Raw genomic sequence first — 18169 nt, 5'->3', positions numbered from 1 at the left:
TACAAGTACAACACAGTTCTTTCCCTCTAAACTAGCGGGAACGAACACGACAATTTTTTTTGGATGACAGAGGGGGATGCATTAGATACATTTTACAAATGATTCACTGAAGCTTTTGACATCTATTTTGGAGTAGAAGACACCACAAACACTGGAAAATGTCATTAGACAGTTGAAGGAAAGGAATTTTACTGATGAGTACAATCAGACGTTAAGTTGCATACATGTAGGTAAGGATCAAGATTTGCATGCAATATAAAAATACATTTTGTACTGGTCGACTGCTGAGGAACCATCTCAACAGTACAAACAATTGCTGCTTTTCAAACTCAATCCCAAAATGCCCTAGGGCATTTCACTCTTTCTAAAGTACCCCTGGATTGGTTGCTTCATTACACTAGCCCCGAGCAACATAGCTTGGTAATCAAAGAATCTGGGTTCTCTGTAACAGCATGTCTTCTTCACTGGACATCATTGTTATGATACGGATAACAATGTACAGTCTAACAAAGTCCTCTTTAATAACAAACGCTTCCGCCGCTGTTTTCCTCATATCACCATCATGTAAGGACTACCTGTCGGGTCCATTTTTTCCAAACCTATGTAAGTGTACGCTTATGAATATGGACGACATAAAGTACAGGGCCTCAAAACGGTCGTTCATCATCGATCTGACAACCGAGCGGACCACGGACAGCCATGTCGTCCTGAACAAAGGAGATGCCCTTCCTCCGGACAATGGCTCAAGCCCCCAAGGCTGAGTCCATCCAGAGAGGAGCAGCTGACCCCTTTGTGATCTAAAATTAGGGACATTGGATGCTGTTTTCTCCTGGGAATGCCTCCCCATAAAACCTGCAATTTTCTGTACTATTGGCTCAAGTGCCCAGCTTTGGCATGAGTGAGGAACAACCTGGCTTGATTACTGTTAACCATCAGACAACACACTGCATGTTCACAAGCTGTTTACTCTTATACATGTATCACTTAATCTTTGCCATTTACCTACAAACTAAGTAATATCTAAAGGTGTATACATGTACATCTAAAGTTGTATACATTTCAGTAAAAACTTTGAACTCAAAGCCAAAAAACATTTGATTTTGGCCAGCATAGACCCATTTTTCTAAAATCTTTATTTCAGAGGCAGGCCAGAAAATGACAAAGTCGTGGCATATTTCCACTACAACAAGCAGTGTTTCATGTTCTTTGACTTTCACATTACGATGGACTGCTCGACTTCTTCTTTGCAGTTTCAAGAGCACTTACATTCATATCCATTATCAATGGCCTTGGACACTCTGCCACTATTGCCACTTGAACTCCTTTAAGTTGTAACTAAAAGATGTACGGTTAACTGTGGTTGATGGTTTTGTTTTTGAGCTCAACTTTGACTGACCACTACTCAATTTGTCTGACCATCCTCAGTTCTGTTCCATTAGTGGACACAGGTGACCATTAGTCCTGCACAAACTAAGAAGTAACCCATGATGACTGTAGTCATCCATCAGTGGTGGCCATTATCTGTTCCAGTGGAGAACTGTCCAGATCCTCTCCACTCACTACTCAGGCCACACATAGGTGGTCTGACTGAGCACCCTTCAACATACCTTTTCTAACGATGATGTTACCAACACGTAAAGTACATGTCAGGCTAAGTGGCCGACCTCAAACTGAAGACAAAGCCAATTTTTCATTACCTAACAGTAAGGCCACACCAATTTAATTTCTTGGTTCACGGATTTTTTCATAAAAAATATGGGGCGAGAGGGCGAAATAAAAATAAAAATTGTAAAATGGTTGGGCCGTTGGGGTAAAGGTAACGGCTAATCCAAAACATAAAGGAAAAAAGTTTTCAGCTTGAAAAAAGTACACAGACACTATTTTTGTACAGTAACAGCACCTGTACCCACACTTTAAGGAGCTTATAATATAAAGGCCAATTTGCTACACCAGAAAGTTGGTGAATGGTTTCATTAATGGTGAAAATTTGCTGAGTGGTCATTTTTATTTTTATTTTTTTTCCCAAAAAATAGGAGCGAGCGAATCCGTGAACCAAGAAATTAAATCGGTGTGGCCTAAGGTTCCTAGGTTCATCCAGCCATCCTTTGACAGAATTTTGCTGTTGGGGACGGAGAAAAAATTTTGCCCATTCCGTCCTCTATGACGGACAAAAATCAGCATGTAAAGATTATGATGATGAAAGATATCAATTAAACCAATTTGGGTCTACCTTCAAATATGCCCCTCAAAACTGAAGAAATTGCATTTCAGATGTCAAAATTTTCCCGTGGGGGCATACTCCGGACCCCCTTGGAATCGTCGCACCTTCAACAGGATTTCCAATCAAAATCCAGGGGACGAAAAATAATTTCAAAATAGAAGCAACCATGAAATATTTGATTTGAACGATTTTGAAGCAATATTGTATTTCTGTAGCTTCCCACGTCACCAATTAATTTCTCTGTCTACATCTAACTTCTTATTTTCTTTCAATCCACCCTTACAGAAACAACTCAGGCTATAAATGTCATGCAAATAGAACAGGTCTTGAAGTGACTGGCTAAAACTGGATTACTGAGCGCACCTTTAATATGCAAACATGAGAGTGACCACTAAGCAAAGGTCAGTTATACAATGGTCATGTGGCCAGGCGTTGGCTGGTAATTTCTCATTATCACCTCCTATTTGTGTCTTATGAAACCAAATGACAATCAGGCTCAAAATACTTTTTTCTGCATATCTGCACTCGTGCAGGTAACACTGCATGCAGGTAACACTGAAAATTACCTGCACTAGATCAATTTTACCTGCACCACACTGAATTTATGAAGTATGGATCATACTAAAATTGTTCAGGAACCATTGGTTTTTTTTCTTCTATACTTTTCACTAATTATAGGTGGTAACAGTCAATGCAGCTAATAACAATCCACATACACCTACATCATATGACATTTATGTATAAAACCCAGTGCATGGACCAGTGCAGGTTAGATGCAGGTAGACACCAAAAATACATGCACAGCTCCAATTTTACCTGCACTAACCTGCATATGCAGGTGGTATTTCGAGCCCTGACAATGTTTGTTTTTTGCCTGTGCATTCCTTTCAGTTCAGGCAGAAGGGGAGGACCACCATATTTTGGGGTCAATGCACCTGTAGAGATGGTCAAACACTGGGCTCACCTTTGCCCCTGAGTTACAGGGCAGCCCATTGGTCACCCAGGTTAACCATAGCATCACATTTCTGACATGTCATTCCTGAATGGGACATGGATACTTTTTGTTAGCTGTTACACCAACAAAATTACATTCTATGTTCTATTTTGGAACCTCCATGTAGTTAATATGCATTTTTCAATGAATATTCAGTTTTGTAAACCTTATGAAGTCCCGCATGTTGGCTACATGAATGTAGTGACTGCAGTCACTGTGCTATAAAACCTATTGATTGAAATCTCACCTTTTTTTTTAAGTTCAAAGAAAACACATCACTATTAACTGCCCATATCCATGTATATACAAAAGATCTCCAAGCTTTTCACTTGATAAAATTCATTGACATCTAGTTCATTCCCTCATGGCATTTTTATATTTCAGTTGTTTGATGAATTGAATGGAACTAAACTGGTTGTTTTCACATTTCCACTTGCAGCCAATGGAGCCTATAGGCTAACTTTTGTGACCCTAGCTATGCATTATGAAATACAGACATGTTGTTTAAAAAACTGTAACACCCCGGGAAGCAATACCATGGCAGAAATTATTCACATTCATTGAAAGGATGCCTTACATACTAAGATACCATTTGTAAAGACAATAACCTGTTTCATACAACCATCCCAAAAGCTATAACCATTGAAAGAGAAAGTATTCACAATCATTAAAAGAAACATTTTTGTAAGAAACATCATATACATTGTACATGTCGAAAGAAAATCATACGATGACTACAAGGACCACATTAATTACACACATTCTGTTTGCAATACCAAGCCCAGAAGCAATAGGTAGTCCGTGAAAGTAAGAATGTAATTGAAAGGAAATTGCTATAAAATTGTAAAGTCCACAGGAACATCTTTAATTTCCGCCTCTATGGGTGGCGGAGAAATAATCGTAGCTGTGAACATCTAACTCTTCCATATTTTTCCATCATAGCATGTTTTCTAGTCCTTATTAGCAAAAATGTGATTGAAATGAAATTGCTGTCTATGTATACTGTAAGATTGTAAAGACAAGAAGGACTTTAATTTCCGCCTCTATGGGTGGCGGAGAAATAATCATAGCTGTGAACATCTAACTCTTCCATATTTTCTCATTATAGCATGTTATCATCACTTCAGGGCACAGGTCATCAACAAAAGCTGAACAGCTAATCGCGTGGGGTAGTTCTGACGCTCGACAGTAATCTACCAGCACGTGGCACCCTTCTATGTCCATTATCTTCTTGAAGAGAGGTGCAACAATAGTGGCCAAATAACGTCCACGCAGAAGTATGACAGGTGGGGTAGATGGACACAGGAGTGACCCTCTTGCACCACTAACCATGGATTAAATAGCATGGTGCAAGTGCTTGTTGCAAGATTCCCACTTTTAACATACATAACAAATGACAGAATTTTTCACAACACACGGCTAGTTATAACCATATTTGGCATGTCATCATTTCTGTTTAGCCTAGATTGTTCGACTTAACATGACACTAAAAGCCTGTGGCATTTACATGTGCCACAAAATTACACTTTGGACCATTTGGTACACATACATTTGTAGGACTGTTCTCGGATATCAAAAGGATTTCCACTTTGCCCTAGAGGTTGTTTTTTTACATTTGATATAATTAGGACTTCATGAAAAGAAAGACATTTTGCCACATACATGTAGGTATCAGAATTGAATATCATAAAGGTACAACAATCAGGAAGCCAGGCTGGTCACAGGGGAAGAAAACGTGAACTAAAACTCTCAAATTTTTATGTTTTAAGTGACAAGTGCAGTTTGAATGTGATGACAGGGACAATAACAGAATATCAACGTTTTAGAATAACTCAGGTACCATTGAACCATTCAGTTATACACCCGTATTATCTTAATCATATGGAGATGCGTTTCCCCGTCTCATTCAATGTGATGGGGTAAATTTTCAGGTGAAAAATATAGTTGGGTCCCGTGCAATTTCCAATGGTCAGCTTCCTTCTGGCATTTGACAAATACAGCCTAAACTCCAGTTACGTGGGAGGGGCTTTACTACTATTCTGATGTACAATATCTGACAATCATTTCTTCAATACAAGATTTATTCCATTACAGTAATTCTGCTTCACCACTAATGAAACTTTCCTTTCACAAAAAGTCAGCACTTTGGTGCGAAGATCAATCATCTTTAATAACAGACATCGATTAATGGAGAAATCTCATAAAATTAACTTTACTAGCTTTACCGAGAATTCACTTAGGACAAAAGAAGCTAAGAAACATCATTATGTTGTTGTCATTCAGGATCAGAAACATTAGATGGGACAGTGGCTTGTTACAGAAATAGGTCGTTCCAATGTAATAACAAAGGCTGCAGCAAGAAACATGACAGACAACAGATACAAGTGATACTGAAAGGGTTATGGATTGTATGGATCTTAGAAGACAGGTAGGCAAATATGGAGGGTAAATCTGGGTTAATAAGAAATGATCAATCACTGCTCTATGTCTTTATAGTCATTGATTTATTTTTAGGTCTAGCCAATAGCTAGTAATAATGCTTTGATTTGTTTTGTGTTCTTTCATTGCTACGGCCGCGTGGCGCGTTGGTACACCCGATCCCTCGATCTCGGAAGTTAAGCAACGCGACGGTCCGGACAGTGCTTGGATGGGAGACCAACCAAGGACGTCCGGATTGCTGTAGCCTCACGAAGTTTTCCACGAAATCGTCTTCCGGGAGGGACGTAAAACGGGGGTCCCGTGCTCGAGGAGGTGCCTCGACCACGTTAAACAGCCTCATTACTCATACTTTGGGTACCTACTGGCTGGCAAAATACACCAGATGATTATTATGATTATTATTAGGCAAGAATCCAAAAAGCTCTAATAGTCTACCTACACAATAGATATTTCTTATTCCTTATTGCCATATTGCCATACCAGTATGCAAGAAATCACATTCATTTTCACTCTCAAGTATCATACAAGAAAATAAATACAGAGTGCATTTGCTTTATAGATCATAATTTCCAAACATGCATCAAGGCATGCTTTTCCTCCATTTTCAAGAATTTGTGATTGTGCCATTTCATTCCTAGTCTCTACCAGACTCCCACCTGGCCGAATAGTCAAAGGGGACTTTGGCCAAGTTGGGAATGAAGGAATTACCGCTGGCGGGATAGCTGGATAGACTGCAAACGACTGACATCCCATGGCAACTTATTTGTCCCTATTTGGCCAAATTCTTGTCTTTTGTCTGCTTGAAGACTATCTCATTCCCAGAAGTTTGCTGTCACAGCAAGGGCAGGACTGAAATACCATAGGAGTATAGTATTTTAAAATCAAAGAGGACATAACTTTAAACTAATAAAAGTAGATACAAAGATGTACAGAAGGAGAAGGGCCTCCTACAGAACTAGCTATGTGCTTTTGAGCTAGTGTGGTCCGCTTTCACTCCCTGAAAAATTAACAATGTAATGCGCTCCCTCTTTTCCCATGCAACTCTATAATTATGCCTGAATTGGCGGCCTGATATGTCAAAGCCACCCCAAACTGAGCCAACGGTTTCCATAAAATCAGCTGAACAATACCACTCCGGGACTTTCCCAACTGCCAGACGGACTGATTCATGATGCTTGCTCATTGTTCTGCCGTATTTCCCATCAAGAAGGTCGGGAGTCTCTCAGGCTTTGGGTGTTGGCGTTCCGAGTACCCTAACGGCGCAACAATGGAGTTTTCGTGGCATGATTGAGGTGACCTACCATGGGAACAACTCAAAATGCACTCATCTGCAATAGAGGGGGGTTTACAACATGTAGGCCAATTGACCCCAATTGAAAACAGATTTCCTATGATCTGCATCCCCTTTATTTTCATACCCAATATGACAAATGGCGAGTGGCTTCGCTGGCCTTTGTCGAGGAGGAAAAGGGAAGCAGCTGCTCGGTAGAGCGTTCAAGTTTGGGTGAAAGAGAAAGTCAGCTGATGTTTAATTCAAGAGAACTTTTTGTAAGATATTTGGAGGCACTTCTATTGTTCTATGGATGGGTAAATGCATGCATTGTCAATCTGGCTATTTCACAGGTATCTCACGAAACGGAAACAAAATTCTAGTTGTCGATGAAGGTTAGACATCCTGGTAATAAGATATGCCAAATAGCAGTTACTCAAGCAACTGGATATGATTTTAGAAACAGAGATCTTGTTTGTCTTCAACTCCTTTACATATCAATTCACAGTTACGGTATAAAACGTGCTGTTCAACAAAATCTTTTCAGTGTAACCGACTCAAGATAGTGGGTGCTATCTGAAACATCTGACCATTTCCAAAATCATATCCAGTTGCTTGAGTAGCCGCTATTTGGAAAAATGTTAGTGTCTAATGCCGACGCTTTGGAAAGTTTGGATTCAGGACAGCGATAAATTCATAGCTTCAATAAAAATGAGAAACCCCATCAATTTGCTTTGACTTACTACTAACAGAACAGAACAATCTACCTAAACCTACTAAAAGACCAAAGAAAACTTCATACCTGAATGATAGTATTTTGAGCAAAGACGCTTCAAAGATTATTACTGTTTCCCAGTCTATAAACAGTAGTAAACTAGTATTTCCCAGTCTATAAACAGTAGTAAATCAGCACAAAGGACAGCACCCATCAGTATGATGACACATGCTAGCACCACGCTGTCCATGGGTGTCCTTCCTCTGTGGAGGACTTCCATGACCCTTTTCTAAAACGTGCAGGCAGCCTATTTTCTGTAATTATCTGTCTTAAGAAATTGTAATTCCTGGCAAGGTGACCGGATTTTGCTAAATTGCCTCCCCTTATCTTAGCATAAAACATAGGTGATCTTCTGTGCAAGGCCTTGTCAGCACACCCTCCTGTATACCACTCTGTGGCTGATCTGTTGTCACTGTTGTGTACAAACTGTTAGCAACTCAACTGTATAGTGAATTCAACTTTAAAGACATACAAAGGAATAGAATCAAAATAAGTAAAATTCTCAGCAAACCCTTCTGTGGACTAAGAGGGTAAATAGTAAAACACAAGGGTGGACTTTGAGTGAACATGTTGAAAATACTGTAGTTTCAAAAAGTCTACAAGGCTATGTACGAGTAGAAAAGTAAGTCTATAGAACAGCAGTCTTATTGCAATAATCAATACACACCAATGTACAAAATTAAAATACAATGTAAGTGAATATCTTTAGCAGATTTTCCATGTATTTTTCCAACAGTGCAGGACAATACCAAGAGGGAGAGCAGTTCTCAGTCCTTGCTAATGATTACAAAGTACCATGACCAGCGGCATTACAGTTCAGTTTGATTTATCAGTTGTTCTGCTCTTTCCCAGGCTACTTGCACACGAACAAATGACTTGTCTACTCAAGCTAGCCCCGTACATGTACATTCACTATATATAGCCTTCCAGTTTCAAAGAACTTACAAATCTCAGCTTCACAAAGCAAAGCATTGGTAGTACTCAGTAGTTTCAGGTAAAAATGTGAAAGTAGTTTCCTAATGTGAATTCACATAAGTCAATAATCTAGACTACCATACTTGCCATACAGAAAGTATAAGCATACATTTTTACTACAGGTCAAGTTACGGAGTTTCTTTTCCACACTTTTCCTTAAGTACATTTGCTATGTACCCCCAGCTGGATAATGTTAAGTACAAAATTAATGTACTTGGACCATTAGAGCAAACTATTCAAAATCTGTTTCTCTAAAAAAAAGTCTTGAGCCCAAAATGAAAACTGTTGCTAACTCTGGAGGTCTCTTTGGAAGTGAAGTTCTGTTCTATGAGAGAAACAGACATCTAAGATGTAGCATTGTGAAACTTGGCAAACTCTACTCACAGAAGGAGTGGTCCCAGGATGACTTAGGGAGACAATACCCAGCCTGCAAGAACGGAGAGTCCAGATGGATCCTTTTCTCCAGTCCCAACTGGGCCATGTTCAGTCAGAACAAACCTGAGAACTCTCCTCTTCCCCGGATGTCACAACTGACTATTCAATTAGCACGTCCCGAGGCTGACGTCCTTGACTGGTGTGTCGGGGGTCCGGCGTGGGGTCAGCACGCCTCGTGTCCTCTCCGTAAGGCACGTGAGGACGAACAACTCCCGTCCGTGTCTCCGACACTTATACAGGTCAACTGATACTTGACTTAGATTGTTCCCTACCAGCCAATCGGATGGCGGGGGTCAAAAGTCGGGACCTATCCGCTGCCAGGGGCACCTACCACGCGACTCCTTTCTGCCATCCTAAGTCAACATTCTTGCATAAATTTGAATGTAGGTTATTGTTGAGAATTTAATTGTCAGGAGCACCCAATAAAAGGTGAGGCCATCCAGGTCAGGGAGTCAGGGCCTTTGCTGGAATTGTGCGCTCACTTCTTTCTCATACCTTTCAAACAATTTCTCGCATAAATTTGAATGGCCAATCAGACTACAGGGCAGAGCCATTCAGGGGTACAGCAGGCAAGGTCATCCGAGTCATGACCTCGCAACAAGCCCCCCTAACCCCATATAATTTCTACTTTTTAATGACAGGTTGGGGGTATTCTCGCATACATTTGGCGCACTTTCTTCAAAGAAATATGTGTAAGCAGGCGTTGAATGCGTGCAGGCGCCAGGGTTAGGACTGAGGTGACCTCTAGCAGTAGGAACAGACCCGAGTACATAGTCTGGGTCTTCAATGGCTTATGATTGAACAAATCAGCAGTCCAAGTCCCTGGTACTTCTCCAGACACTCATGTTACAAATCTGACAATAAAAAATGACTTTGCAGCACTTATTGTCCTAAATCTTGACTTGACAGACATTGAAAAGGGACTACACAAAAATTAAAAGAAAATTCTGACACCATACATACATGTACACACTGCGTGAGAACTACATCACAGTAAACCTAAAACTCTTCAAAGGCACTTGTACAACAGGGATAGAAGCATTAGTAATGTGTTGGGATGGTTACAGACTTGGAAATTAATCCAAAATTGCCAACCATGTCAAGCCCGAACGTGTATCATAACTTGTGAAGTAATCTGTGAAATAAAACTTAAACCTTTGGAATACCGTATCAAAGTCTTCAGCAATAACTGAATAGTTGCCAAAGACGTACAGTTATAGTAAGTTGGATTCGGTTGCTCAATTCAGTTCGTCCTCGTGAAATCAGAAGTGACAGATTGTGCATCAGGTCTGAATGATGATCACTGCTATCATGCATCAACAATGATTGGGATAGGACATATTTCTTACATCATCATGTTTCTCTGTCAAAATGTATTGTCAACCACCTGAGATACACATACGACATCAAAGTAAACAAATGGTGTTGAGATATTACATTACTTGAGAAACTTATATCTTCTCACACTGAATTGCAATTAAATAACCGTAGACATTGGGCTGGCCGTGAAAGTTACCACTGTAAGTGTAACTGTCAACTTTGCGTATGCAAACAAACACCTCACAGACATAAACAGAAAACTGTGTCTTTATCTTTTTACTTTCTTATCTGTAAGATGTGCCAGGCTTTAATTGGAGGATGCAGGTGTAGTGGTCGGAGTAATTGGCTGTTGTCACATTTGGAGAGTTTGCTTGTTCCACTTCTTCCCCCTGAGTGGGTAGATTTACGGCACGGGTGCAGGGGGGACAATGTAGGTGTAAAATACAGGGTGACACTGAGCTCCCATTGCCAGGCTGTTGTCTGATGACCTGGGGCAAAGGTGAGCCTACAACTGACCCCTCCCTTTCTCTGCGGCCAGCCATGCCAGCGGACAGGTGGTCATGCGGCAACCCGGACACGCCTGAGACCAAGCCGAGCGCCGCGTTCCCGTTCTCATTAATTCAATTGACATGAACGGGAGTTTATCTAATTTGCCCTGTGCGAGTGTCGCAACAGGTCATATTTGTTAGCGGTAATCGACGTTCGATGACAACGCAACAAGCGCAGAGGTTAAAGTGCATATCATAGGATCCCCGGGAGACCTGCTGATAGAGTTAACTCTCCATTGAAAGATGTATATGAAAAAAGTTATCTATTCGTCTTATCATGTCAATATCTGCAACACCATGAATCAAGTAGAACAGAAAACTACCAATTTCTGGTTAACACATACAAAAGTTCACACGTTCAAACCTACAGTAGAACAGTTTAAACTTTAACATAAAAACTACCACATGCCATGAAATAATGACGGAGTTTTAGGTAATTGCCCGTCTTTGCAGCCAATTATGATACTTTGGTCATAACAAATGTTTTTACAATGAAAACTGCCTGAGGGCAGCTTGCAAAGAAAACATTCACTCACCTGTTAGGTTGGCAGGAGCAACACAGGACAGCACATGGAAGAGAAGAACACTCGGTTAGAATCTTCCTGTACTGTATATCTACGTGATATTTCCAGCCAATAAATGCATTGATTTTCTTTCAAATATCATAAATACCAAAGATTATCAAGGGCTTGAAATACTTTTTTCTGCATACCTGCACTGGTGCAGGTAATACTGAAAATTACCTGCACCAGACAAATTCTACCTGCACCACTCTGAATTTAGAAAGCATGGATCAAACTAAAATTGTTCAGGAAGCATTGCTATTTTTTTCTTTTACGCTTTATAGGTGGTAACAGTCAAGGCAGCTAATAACAATCCACATACACCTACATCATTTGCTTACATGCTTAATAGGACATTTATGTATAAAACCCAGTACATGAGCCAGTGCAGGTTAGGTGCAGGTAGACATCAGAAATTCCTGCACAGCTCCAATTTTACCTGCATATGCAAATGGTCCTTCGGGGCTTGTTATCAGTTAGCCTGATGAAATCTCGCTTACAGCAGCCCACCAAACAACAGCTAGTTACAGCCCAGAACAGTAGAGTTTGTGTCACACAGACTATATCACACTCACAGTATGTACAGAACTACCAGTATTAAATAATAAACAATTTTGCAGAGAGATGTTTCACGTCATGTCTGTCACAAGAAGCATCTAACTTGTTCCATCTCTGTTGATATCATATGCAAATCATAGTTCGCCTTTATTGATAATCAATATTTCATAAGGCTGATGTCACTTTTATTTTACATCCTTTGACTAAACATATATGAGGAGAAACTACTAAATGCCGACTGTATGAAGGTTGGTATGAACCACACAGTCAATGGCGTATCTAATTTATAGTACAATCAACAATGCTTCTAAAATTGTACTTAGGGTGAGGGCAGATGCCGTCGCCAAGTCCAGACAGCTGCACGGCTGGGAAAAAACAATTTTTCACCAACAATGAGGAATTCTATGGAGCGCATGGGAGATATACTGCCGTATGTACACGCTTCTCACGCAAAATCACTCCCACCATATATATGTCAGCGTTAACCATGGGTTTGATGTCCGAGCAAATTCCCGCATAGGTAAACAAGGATCCGTCAACAATGTGCCTCAGAGCGGGTATGGTAAGTTCCTGGGATTAATTGAAAACGTGGCGCCAGCGTCCACAAAAACAAGTTTTACAGGACGAGCGACACTGAAAGGGACTTGGTCGCAGAGGTCAAGTGTCACAACCCTGGGTCAGTCACCACTCATTAGCAATGCGCATATCAACAATGCCCACACGTGCCATTAGTGAAGTGTACCTACATCAATCTGACAACACATTTGTTCCCAGAAGTGATAGTTCACCGTGGGAACTTTCTAACTGACACTTTCTGAGCTGTAAATGTTTCAAAAGCTGCATGAAACCAAAAAGAGACAATAAAGGGGGCTTTTCAACAAGAAGGTTGAAAACTTTTTTGCATTCTCCTTTCATTCAGTTATGGCCAAAGGCAATCAAGATTTTATTGCACCCAAGTGTATATGCAAAACAGCCCTTCAAGCTGCTCTTTCCAAAAACTAATTTTCTATCTAATACTTTAGCCAATATCCAGATCCAACCAAGGATCCAACCCATTTATCATAGGCTGTCACATTTTCTGTACAATGTGGAATATACTTCAATTCTATTCCAGGGTTGAGGCCCTTCTTGGAGCGTACGCCGAGATACCAAGCCTGCCACGTGCCAGTTTGTCTTCTCCCGTACACGTGGCGTTTCCCGCGCAGAATTTGAATCGGCAAGGCCGAGAGCCGGCAACAGCAGGCCAGGGCCGCGGGGTCAAACCTCCTGACCTGGACGGTCATTAATAAGCCAAATGGTGGGGGCAAGTATGGCCGCCAGGAGAGCAACAAAAAACTCATGATATTCCCTTCATCATGTTCTAGCTTTCATGTAGAAAGTGAGCTTTTTCCAGTAATATTGTAGTCCTAGTTCTAGTTAACACATAACTTCATCAACTATCGTAGTAGATTCATTGAGCCATAGCTCAAACTGAACAGAAACATTATAGTACCTAAATAAAGCTAGTAGTAAAGAACTTGTCATTTTCTGGTTTCAGAAGGCTTACTTTTAATCAATGCATGTTTGGTGCTATGCTGGACACATAGCTATGAAATACTACCATTTTATAGTTTAGCACAATTGTAAGTTCTAGTTCAACCTCCTTTGCAGCAGTCACAACAAATACCATTCTACAATAGCCCTAAAAAACCAAGGCCAGGAAGTGAAATAAATCATTCTTTTGCCAAGAGAAAAGTTTCCCAAAAAATTAAAGTTTTAAACTTCCCTGACATATCAGACTGCTCCAATTTGCCCCATACATAAACCTTGTGTCCTTGAGAAGTTGGGGGGAGGGGGGTATTTTCCCTCATACTGGGTCATAGCAGCTCTCTTTCACTCCTTACTTGCATTTTTACAAGCTATCAGAAAAAAAGGACTCTGCATTTGATTTTCACTGGTTACATTTTGCAAAAAAGTATTCTAAGAAAGCTGAATCAAAACTCGCATATCCTTCCTATCAACACAGGTTTCAGAAGGAATAAAACTATAACATCTTGTTTACGTTGGGGTTTGCATTACAGAAATAGGCCAACTTTAGAAATAAAGGTCAGGTCAAAAGGCCAAATAACCTCCAATTTGATTTGTTTCCTGAAGCCATTTCCTCTCAGGCTGGTGAAAGCAGGAAAATGGTTCGGCATCCAGGGGTCACTTAACCGCTGACCCCCAAGGCAAGGCTTTCGGAAAACAGGAACGCAGGCTGACCCTGTGCTTTCCTTCACGTGACCTTTCCCGCGGAAATTCAAACATAGCGTGGCTGGCTGGCAGACAGTTTGCAGGATCCAGATGGACCAAGTTGAGACCAGCACAAGACCAAGGGGACCATTACACCTTCCCTTTGGAACCAAAAGTCATTGGATTTTAATGGTCTGCAGCTGCACTGGGCAAGAACTTCTTTCATGTTTCATTTCAAAATAAATTGAAATTTTCCATGCTGTAATCATAATGCAGTTTCTACCCATATATTGTAAGGCCACACAAATTTTATTTGTTGTTTGTCAGATTTCCCGACCCTATTTAACATGCATTGGCATAATACCGGTAGTAAGACTTATACCGGTAGATTAAAAATACTGGAACTTAAAGAGATCTACACATGCAACAATAGTTATTTCTGAGCTGTGCACACTTCAGACATCTAGGTGTCCAATACACCATTTACAAAGCATCGATAACAATGCATTCGAAGACAACAAGGCCAAAAGTTTTCAGTATACTTTTTTTTAAATTTCGGGGTAGGCAGCTCGTCGTGGGACGAACACACTGTCACATTCATTGCCAAATTTATATAGATCATAATTACACATGCTCACGGCACAAGACGAACATGAAATTCAACAACAATCTTGAATTTCTGTTGGTGACCTACAACTCATGTAAAAGTGTGAAGAACCGTTGCATAATAGCCCGGATCTACGATTGAATGGGCAAAATTGAACGTACGCAGTCATTTTCCCGCCATTTTTATATCTACGCTAGCAGTGAAGTGTTACGTCATAGCGGTTGTGACGGACAGAAGTTAAATGAAAATTCTTGACAGTATACGTCCGTTTTCTCATGACATTTTGTATGCTCATGCAGGTTTATGTTTTATGCATTTACTGACAGAAAAGGAAGGAACATCAGAGGATGAATAAATGTACATAGCGGCAGTTAATTGTGTCGTGTTTCTTCCTACCGGTATTTTTACCCCCTCCCAACCACGCGCCCGTTCGCCGTGTAATTCCGCGGCGTGTTACAATTACAATATTACGCTTTTAGCAGGACAAGAGTGGCAGAAAAGTTACACAGAAGAAGTGGCAAGGGTAACCTATAACAGCAACATGTAACTGTAGAAAATGATGTGTTGACAATTTGTCAAATCAGTATGGCTAGAGAAATTGTCGTAAACGTACCGGTATTATGATAATAGATGTTATTCCAATTTGAAAAAAAAAAAAACTTTTCAAATCGATGGTCACACCTAGTGTGGACAAAATTTCACTGCCTCTCCTTTCTCAAATTAACTATGGGCCTCAAATTCCAGTAGCTGTACGTGCCTATTTTGGATGGTACATTTATAATTTTTTTTTAAACTTTGAACTTTGCTACCAGGGACCCCCGAAATGTTGAAATGTTGTTATTTCTGTTGTGCAACTTGAGTAAGTCCCTTGATCTCTCCTACCCTCGACTTTTTGCAAAATTATTAACTTATTTTCTTTTCGACTGACCAACCTGAAAAAACCTGAAAAAATCCGAGAAACAACCAATAAAATGTGGTGTGGCCTAAGTGAAGCTTGTGGTGTGCAGCTTTGGCGCAGCGTTCCTAGGGGGGTCTGGGGGCATGCTCCCAAGGAAAATTTTGAAACCTAAGGCCCTCTGAAACGCTATTTCCTGCATTATTAGGGTTAAATGTTGCTTACAGAGTGGCCAAATTTTTTTTTCTGTCCCCAGCTCCAATATACCGTCCAAGGACGGAAGGACGGGTGCTGGCTACGACCCTGATATGGTGGCATCAATCTTTAGACAGATTCAATTCATTTCGGTCAGCCATCAAACACAGAGATGCATAACCAATAACCAGGTTGTATGTGATGTAAATTTTTTTCCGAAAAAGACAAAACTACTTTTTCGTACAGCTAGAAAAAACAGATATTTAGTTGCATTTAAAGAATATAAAACACAAAAAAGGTTAAGAAATTAAATTCTTTGTCCATGAAATCCAATGAGTTCTCTGTCAAATAATTGGTTGCTCCTCAGTTGTTCAGCAATAACAGTCGTAGCAACGTGCAAAGGAAGAAATGATAATGTGTCAATTTTTCGTAGGTCCAGTAACTTGAACAAGGCCATACTGTATACAACATCTTTGAATTAACAGTTAGTAACTTACATTCTTCCAAGCCATGTGGGTTTTGGTAAAAGATCATTTACCACAATCCGTACTGAAAACAAAGGCTTCAAAAGTCGTATTCCAAAAACTTATATTGGCTATGGTTTAGTGTATTAGGTCGTTCAGCAAAATGTAACCAAAAGCTAGACTGTTTTGCTGAAGGGCAGTTAATCTTGGCTATACTGATACAGTAGAAGCCGTTTAATTGCACTCCCCATTTGCCAGCACATTTTGTGCGATTGTCCGGGTGGTGCAACAAAGCAAAGTCATCCAGCTGGACCGCACCACCACTGGGGTTCCGTGCAATTAACAGAAGTGTGTGGTTATCCGTTGGGCAATTAAACTGGATTTTACTACCTAATACAGATAATTGAAAGGCATTTCCAATAACATCTTCAATACGTTCAACGTCAGACTATACAGATTTCACACTACAGAATCTAACATGCTCCATTTATACTGTGAAAAAGGCTTTCCCTGATTGTTTCAAACAAGTCCTTTATCTGTAGACTGACTGCCAGTATGTCTGAACCAAGAAGTACATCATATTCAGTAGTAATAACCAGTATTAAGTTTCAATAACTGGATTTGAATACAGAAGGAAAAATACTAATTTGCATAATTTGTACCTCAATTATGTGCATCTCTGCCAAATACATTATACCTGCATACTTAATATCATGGAAATCCATTGTTCCTATGTTCCATTATGCTCCTTGGAAGATTTTGACAAAAACGGCTCTGCAGTTCCAGAGCAAGCTGCTAGGGGTCCAAACATAAATCACTTCTTCCTAACAAGCTATCTGCCACCAAAAATCAAGACCATAGCATGTACAGGTAAAAAGATACAAAAAATGGAAGTTTTGCTGCCGTACCAGGGGCACATACTAGGGTGCCCAAAATCGATCTTGACCTTTGTCTTCCAAACACCCACCCACATACCAAATATCATCAGAATCCATCAAGAGGTTCTTGAGTTATGCTGACTACAAAAATCTGGACACACAAACACATGCAGACACACAGACAGACACGCCCAAAACAATATCTCCATTTCATGGAGATAAATAAAAAAGACAAGGCAACAGTATGCATTATCATAACTTGATTTTCACCTAATACCACCTAAAAATACTTTAATGCCTACCTGCCTAAGTGCCTACTTAATAGATATTAATAGATATTAATAGATATGCCTACTTAATAGATATATACTTTTAATAGATATGTTCTTTTTTTGTTTTCATTTCTAACCATTATGAACTTAGAAAATTGTTCTTGATTAGTATCCTGTCCAAATCCATATGTATTGTCTAGTTGGGCAGCCCTGGCTGTGTGTTGGGAACAGCCAAACCAATAAATAGATAAATAAATAGATACCAATGAATAAAGGCCTATGAATAAAATCATGGTTGTATAAATCTGTTTATTACAGTAACACAATCATCATTTATCTATAAGTCATAAAGAGAACACTGAAGGAATTCTTGCTCTGTAAAATATTATGCGTCTGTCTGCAACACTGAGAGCTCTTGCCATGGGCTCTACTTTTGGCGCGTAAATTTAAACTTCCAGGCAAGAATGCGAAACACTCCCAGGGTTCTGACCCGGGGTCACCACGGGTCACTGCTCCACTACCAGCCAATCAAGGACTGTTAGCAAGAAT

At 40.1% G+C, this 18169-nt stretch overlaps 1 protein-coding gene across 4 annotated transcripts in view; it reads right to left on the bottom strand.

The window, feature by feature from the left end:
• Nucleotides 1–18169, bottom strand: part of LOC118420453 (nuclear receptor subfamily 6 group A member 1-like) — a 107576-nt gene that overhangs the window by 77110 nt on the left and 12297 nt on the right. Inside the window, exon 1 of one of the 4 annotated variants that reach the window (XM_035827256.1) lies at nt 9059–9170. The exons of the other annotated variants lie outside the window; for them this stretch is intronic. Coding sequence (XP_035683149.1) covers nt 9059–9155 — 97 coding nt within the window. The 5' untranslated portion in view covers nt 9156–9170. Of the gene's footprint in view, nt 1–9058; nt 9171–18169 lie in introns of those variants that run through there. 4 annotated transcript variants of the gene reach the window in all.

The sequence above is a fragment of the Branchiostoma floridae genome, chromosome 8 (assembly GCF_000003815.2).
Source record: "Branchiostoma floridae strain S238N-H82 chromosome 8, Bfl_VNyyK, whole genome shotgun sequence".
Lineage (NCBI taxonomy): Eukaryota > Metazoa > Chordata > Leptocardii > Amphioxiformes > Branchiostomatidae > Branchiostoma > Branchiostoma floridae.
The sequence above is the reverse complement of the archived record's forward strand: the minus strand, read 5'-3'. Positions and strand labels throughout refer to the sequence as shown.